The 7303-nt window shown below is 59.5% G+C and overlaps 1 protein-coding gene across 1 annotated transcript; it reads left to right on the top strand.

Annotated features, from left to right (window-relative positions):
• The first annotated feature begins 616 nt into the window (after nt 1-616).
• Nucleotides 617-5882, top strand: KCNF1 (potassium voltage-gated channel modifier subfamily F member 1). The gene has a single exon (XM_081264241.1). It carries the CDS (start codon nt 1863-1865, stop codon nt 3345-3347), a length of 1485 nt encoding a protein of 494 aa, XP_081120367.1. The 5' UTR covers nt 617-1862; the 3' UTR covers nt 3348-5882.
• The last annotated feature ends 1421 nt before the right edge of the window (nt 5883-7303 follow it).

The raw sequence follows: 7303 nt of genomic DNA, 5'->3' as shown, positions 1-7303 counted from the left end.
AACCCATGTGGACTAGCTCCATCAAGAGCTTCATTTTTGTAAATATATTTCTAGGTATTTGTGTTTTATTATTTGTTAATTATTTGAGATTAAGATTTAGGGTGGCTATTTAGGGTGGCTCGGAGTCCTCTGGGCAGAAGAACCCTCCAATGAGACGCTGGCTGTCTTCCCCCGAAACCTGACCATGAAGGAAGACCACCTGGTGGCCATCCAGCAGCCCCTCTCCACAACACAGCCCAGGCCCACTTGGTGCACAGGGGACACTTGTCTTCCGACTATAGATATGGAACATGCCTGGGAGACCATGTCTTCCTCACCACTGTGCTTCAGAAATTGCTGGAGCTCCACTCTGTGGGGTGTCTGAGCAATTAAGGGCCATGACAATGTGGTGTGGAGCCTGGGCCCAGTGAATCCTCTCTTTCTTCCCTCTTCCACCTGCCCAGCACGGGGAGGGCCTGGCAGCCGGTGTGCGCCGTGGCGCTCGGGCGCGGCAGCTGTGCCCCTCTGCCCAAGGGTTAACCCGTTCCCCTGCAGCTGCCGCGTGTGCCAGGCTCTGTACTAAGGACAGTCCCAGGAATAATCTGAAGGGGTGGATGGGGGAGAAGGCAGACCAGGGAACTGGTGTATGGCCTGATCTATGATCCTACTGGACAGTAGGGGGCTGTGTGAGCTCAAGGGCCCTAATTCCTGGGTGGAGGGAGGGAGGGAGGAGGAGGGAAAGAGCACAGTCCAGGGAGACCTGGCAGAGGTGAGAACACTGGGGACTGAGCTTCAAAGGGTGGGAAGAATTAAGTCCAGGGGTGGTGGGCAGTACGTGGTCCAAGGGCACTGTCCTGAAGCCATGGTGACCAGTGCCAAGCGGGGACCCTCCTGATTCTGAATGAGCTGGTGTGCAGGGGAGGTCCACCCCAGTCTCTTCACCTCCCATTACAGCTCCACTTTCCCAGGACAAGGGAAGGGTACAACTTCCTTCTGTCCTAGAGGAGGTTGGACTAGATGTCCTCAATGTAGTTCAGGTGAGGTGACACCCACAGCAGGGCAGTCTTAGAGGGTGGCAGGAGACCCTCAAGGACCGGCTCAAGTCTGAGACAGGAGGGACCCAGGACAGAGCAGTAGACCCAGGGGATGCTTTTCCTGCAGAGCAACAGGCGGCCACGTTTTTAATCGTGGACTCTCCAGCAGCAGCGGGAGGGCTTTCAGCGAGAGGAGCCCTGCTGCTTTGTAGCCCGGGTCCCGGCGACTCGATGCGCGGGGAGGGCCTGGCAGCCGGTGCGCGCCGTGGTGCTCGGGCGCGGCAGCTGTGCCCGTCTGCCCAAGGGTTAACCCGTTCCCCTGCAGCTGCCGCGCGTGCCGTGCAGAATCTCACCAGAAGAGGGTACAGTTGAAAAGCTCTTGACGTCAGGCTGGAATTCCTATTGTGTTTGGAAACGGCTTGGGCAAAGCGAGACAAGTTCGCTCTCCGCACACCTCGGCGCACGGCCGCGGGTCCGGCAGCTCCGGAACCGACCCGCGCTGCCGGCGCACCCCGGGAAGGAGAACCTGCCTGCGGCCCACGAGAGGAGCCCTCCGGGGGAGGCCGAGCCAAGCGGCACATCGCGCCGCCCGGAAGCGGGGGTGAGTGCCCCCAGCGGGGCCGCGGGCCTTGAGAACCCCCACCGGCGCGCCCCGGCGCCCGGATGCCTGCCCCGAGCCCCGCCGCCGGGTGCATGCCTCCGCCAGGGCCACCCAGCCCTTAGCTTCGGGCTGTGACCGCCCTTCCCCGCAGGCTCAGCCCGAGAGCCGCGCACTGGTGGGACCCGCCGGACCCCGGCGGCGGCGGCCGGGGACGCGGAGCCGGGGCTGCGAGGGCACACACCGGGAGAATGGACGGGTCCGGGGAGCACAGCCTCCAGGAGGCGGGCAGCCAGGGCTCCGCGGCCGGCGACGACATTGAGATCGTCGTCAACGTGGGGGGCGTGCGGCAGGTGCTCTACGGAGACCTCCTCAGCCAGTACCCTGAGACCCGGCTGGCGGAGCTCATCAACTGCTTGGCTGGGGGCTACGACACCATCTTCTCCCTGTGCGACGACTATGACCCCGGCAAGCGCGAGTTCTACTTTGACCGCGACCCGGACGCGTTCAAGTGTGTCATAGAGGTGTACTATTTCGGGGAGGTGCACATGAAGAAGGGCATCTGCCCTATCTGTTTCAAGAACGAGATGGACTTCTGGAAGGTGGACCTCAAGTTCTTGGATGACTGTTGCAAGAGTCACCTAAGCGAGAAGCGCGAGGAGCTGGAGGAGATCGCGCGCCGAGTGCAGCTCATCCTGGACGACCTGGGCGTGGACGCGGCCGAGGGCCGCTGGCGCCGCTGCCAGAAGTGCGTCTGGAAGTTCCTGGAGAAGCCCGAGTCGTCGTGCCCCGCACGGGTGGTGGCCGTGCTGTCCTTCCTGCTCATCCTCGTCTCGTCAGTGGTTATGTGCATGGGCACCATCCCGGAGCTGCAGGTGCTGGACGCTGAGGGCAACCGCGTGGAGCACCCGACGCTGGAGAACGTAGAGACGGCGTGCATCGGCTGGTTCACGCTCGAGTACTTGCTGCGCCTCTTCTCCTCGCCTAACAAGCTGCACTTCGCCCTGTCCTTCATGAACATCGTGGATGTGCTGGCCATCCTCCCCTTCTATGTGAGCCTCACGCTCACGCACCTGGGCGCCCGCATGATGGAGCTGACCAACGTGCAGCAGGCGGTGCAGGCCCTACGGATCATGCGCATCGCGCGCATCTTCAAGCTGGCGCGCCACTCCTCAGGTTTGCAGACCCTCACCTACGCCCTCAAGCGCAGCTTCAAGGAACTGGGGCTGCTGCTCATGTACCTGGCCGTGGGCATCTTTGTCTTCTCGGCGCTGGGCTACACCATGGAACAGAGCCACCCCGAGACCCTGTTTAAGAGCATTCCCCAGTCCTTCTGGTGGGCCATCATCACCATGACCACTGTGGGCTACGGTGACATCTACCCTAAGACCACGCTGGGCAAGCTTAACGCGGCCATTAGCTTCCTGTGTGGGGTCATTGCCATCGCCCTGCCCATCCACCCCATCATCAATAACTTCGTCAGGTACTACAACAAGCAGCGCGTCCTAGAGACGGCCGCCAAGCACGAGCTGGAGCTCATGGAGCTCAACTCCAGCAGCGCAGGTGAGGGCAAGCCTGGGGGCTCCCGTAGCGACCTGGACATCCTCCCCCCAGAGCCTGCGGGGAAGGAGGGGACAAGCTGGGGCAGCCGGCTGAAGCTCTCCCACAGCGACACCTTCATCCCCCTGCTGACGGAGGAGAAGCACCACAGGACCCGGCTCCAGAGCTGCAAGTGAGAGGAGGGCATCCCAGGAAGAGATGGACGGACCGTGGGGACGGTGGGCTGCCCGAGAAGAGCTGCCCTGTGGCCCCCAGCCCTCCCCTGAGCAGACTCTGAAGGCTAAGGCTGGGTGAGCCTCCTGGGGCAGGTTGTGCAGGAGCCCCTGGAGAGGGTGCCGGAGCCACAGGGCAGTGGGGGACCGTGATCCCACGCCCCCTTCCGTGTCTCCTTCACAAAGCCTCCTGCTCCACGAACCCTTCCTCACTGTGGGTTCTGTCCCAGGCTGGCTGTCACCCCAGGGTGGCTGAGACGCACTCCCTGCAGGGCCAGCAGGTAGGTGTGCAGCTGGGGTGGGAGAGCTATTTTTAACTGAAAGCTAACTATGAAGGGATAGGAGGAGGCAGGTCCAGTGCCAAGGGGCCTGGCCACGTTCCAGGAGGCCCGGGCAGGCCACTTCTTCTCCTGTTCCCTTCTTTGGAAGGTCAGTTCCCTGAGCACCCCCTGGAGGAGGGAGAGACCACAGAGCCCGCAGAGCTGGGAGGTTTTCACGACTTCTGGGTTCTAACCCCAGTACTTCTGAGGCATCTGCTAAGTGGACAGATCTCAGCGTGGCCTCCAGAGGCTCACAGCCAGCCTCGTCTGAGAGCCCCAGGGAAACAACCAGACAGACCTGGGTTTAAGCTCAGGGAAAGAGGAGATGAGAGATGGCTTGGAGCTTAAAGGCTTTTCTCTAGTGCCCCTCCCCACCACTCTCCTACGAGCTGTGTGACCTTAGGCCTGTTGATTAATCTCTCTGCTCCTCATCCTGATTATTAAGTGGGGATATAAAATTATGACCTCAGAGAATCATGGTTCTTAGTTCAGTGCCCAGCACTTAGTAAGTGCTCAATAAATGACAGCTGTTTCTGTTGCTCTACTCTGGGAAGCAGGTGAGTTGTAGTTGCCCACTCTGGTCTCCACAACCTAGGCAGAGGAGGCAGGGACAGGGCATTGCTATTCTGTTCTTGGTGGAAGGCAAGAGTTAGTCCTGCAGGCCCTTCTCTGGCTTCTGCCTTCCCGCTTCGGACTGTGAGCCCTACAGTCCCGTCCTTTCCTCCCTGGGTGGAGGGAGGGACCCTGCAGCTGGGCAGAGGTGGAGGGTTCAGTGAGGAAAGGAGGCTCCTCCTCAGTCTGCCACCATCCCGGACTATGCTCCTATTTCTGGGCCTGCGTTTTCCCATATGTGAGAAGAGGGATGATTTCTCAGGCCTCTGCCAGGTCTGCCTGCCAGGATTTTGCAGCCTTGGACTGGGGGCTCCTGGAGGCAGAAGCTGTCCTCTGGAGGGGTCTTTGGGGGCAGGTCTTGGAGAGACTTAGGGTGGTTCTTGTGGGATGCAGAGCTGCATGTGAGAGGAGAGCACCCAGCTGTGGTGGAGCAGGCTGTGGGTGGACGGTGTGGCAGGCCTGCCGAGGCTGCTGGAGGGGGGCTCCGCTGTGTCCGGCCCTCCCCGGGAGCACTCTGCAGGGGCCTGGGCACCTCTGACCAGGCTGGCCAGGACTGCTGTCCTGAGCTGACACTGTGTGCCTGTCCCTCCTTTGCTCTAGGAGGAAACTGGTCCTGTGGCCACCACAGGTGGAGGAATAGAGATGGGGGCTAAAGAAGGGGGACTCAGTGGAGGGAAGAGGGGGCTTTGGGCCTGCAGGGAGTGTGGCCTGTGCATCTGGGGCCCAGGCAGCTTGCTGAGTTGGTGGGTTTCCTCTCTGTCCCTTTCCCCCAGAGTTCCTGGAAAGCCCGGGGCCTGTGCCAGCCTGAGGGCTTTGAGCCCTGGAAAGGGGAGAAGCTCAGGGTTTGCAGAGAAGCCAGGATGATGAGGCAGGAGGCCGAGGTGGCCAGGCAGGAGGCCGAGGTGGCTGCCAGGCCCAACGCCCAGTGTGGACTTGTAGCTCCCAAACCAGTGTGGGCTCCTCTCCTTACAAAGAGGAGACTGAGTCCCGGAGGGTAGCCCCTCATGTGAGATCTCCATGAGTCAGGATCAGAGGGCTCCTGGTCCCAGAGGGGCTCAGCCTGTGACAGTGACATGCTTCGTCATGAAGGAGTGGCCTGGGAGCTCGGGTGCCAGGAGGAGGGGCAGCTCTCAGTTCCTGGGACATCTTTCTGGGGTCAGGCACTTGAATTTTGCTTTCTATTAGAACAGACTTGGGAGCTTTAAAAGCTGCCAGTGTCCAGGCCGTGCCCTGTTCCTATTAAATTAGAATCTCTGGGGGTGACACTTAGGCGTCAGTATTTTTTTTAACTTTAAAGTGCACATGAGTCATCAGAGATTTGTTAAAACGTGGATTTTAAATTTGTGAAGCTGGTGGGGCCCTGGCATTCTGCTTTCCCAAGGAGCTCCCAGGTTTGGCTGGGGAGGACCTCAGCTTCCGACAGCCAGAGGCCAGAGCAGGAATCGGCCAGCAGTGGCTTGAGGGCCTTTGAATTAAGAATGGTTTTTATATTTTTAAATGGTTGGAAAAACTTAAAGGAAGTCTAACATTTTGTGACTTGTGAAAAGTGCATAAAACTAAAATTTCAGTGTCTGCAAATAAAGTCTTATTGGAATAGAGCCCTGTCCATTATTTGTTCTGGAATTGCCAGTGTTTGCTCTCGAGCTGCAGGATGGAGCTCAGGAGCTGTGAGATCAGATGGCCCTTGGCACTTTCGAGTTACTCTCTGGCCATTCCTGAGAGTAATTACTGAGACACCAACCCCGTCTGCAGGAGCTGGTGTCCAGGTGAGGCTTTGGAGAGCCAGTAGGAGCTCTCCCTCCAGGAAGAGGAGACTCCCAGCTCCACACAGGGGGTGTGAAGGACCCCCACAGTGTGGGCCAGCTTCAGAGAGGAAGAGACTACTCTTAAAGCCCCAGGGTGGCACAGGGATTGCCCTGAAGAGGGCTCGAGCATCCCCAGGACCCCATTGAATTCCTTCAGGAGGCTCCCTGCAGACCTGGCTTCCACTTTCACCCCAGGCTTCTTCCCTCCTGTCTGGACCCCCAGTCGCAGTCTGCCAGGACTCCTATCCTGGGACGCTCCCGTCACATGCTGTCCTCCAGCGTGGGCGAGCCTCACGTACCCCGTTAATGTTTGTGGAGAGACAGAAAGCTGTTCCTGGGAGTTGCAGAAGGTCCAAGTCACAACGAAAGTAAGCTGTCATCCAGTGTCCCCTCATTGTTCAGATGGGAAAACAGTGGCCCTGAATCCCATCCATCTGAGGGAGGGCCACTTAGCAAAGGCCTGCAGGTCTGTGGGCAAAGGGCCACCTCCTTCTCCTTCCCCCGCCGTGGGAGCACAGGACTGTCATGGCAAAGATGTGGGGCTGTGAGTGCAAGACGGCGTGTGTGAAATCCAGTCCATCCTGACTTCTAAATGGAAGGACGTGGGTGACATTTTCAGTTTCATTTTAGCCTCCAAATAGTTCCATGTGTAAACGAGTTGTCCTCCGTTTTAAAGATGGGGAAACTGAGGCCCTGAGGGCAGGAGCCACAGGCCGGTGCTGGTGGCAGAGGTGGGAGTCTTCAGGACACACTCACCTGGCTGCCATCCGGGCCCCACCTCAGGGCCCCTGGGCTTCCTAACACGGGGAAGGAGGCTGTCCCACAGCATCTCTGGAAGGCCTCACTTGGGGAGCCCTGTGGTCTGGGTGGTGGTCTCTGTGAGCGGGAGCACGTATGCCCAGGTGACGCTGGGTGGTGGCCTTCAGCATCCGTCCTGCGTATTGTGGGAGGTGTCTGGAGCTCCGGCCTCCCATCTGGGGCCTGGGGGTACCTCTTAGAAAGGGAAAATGGTGGGAGCATGTGTGAAAGGGGCAAGACCTGGAATCGTCACACACACTCTCTGAGACACCCCGGGGAAAGACTAGCAGGAAAGGCTAGCAGTGTCCCAGCTTATGGCCCGTGTTCCTTGCCCTCCGGGGGCTTTTGGCCACAGGGCAGGCCGGGTGGCAATGCCTGTGAGGCA

The sequence above is a fragment of the Spermophilus citellus genome (genome assembly GCF_964194105.1).
Source record: "Spermophilus citellus genome assembly, chromosome: 13".
NCBI lineage: Eukaryota > Metazoa > Chordata > Mammalia > Rodentia > Sciuridae > Spermophilus > Spermophilus citellus.
This window is presented reverse-complemented; position numbering and strand designations above follow the sequence as displayed.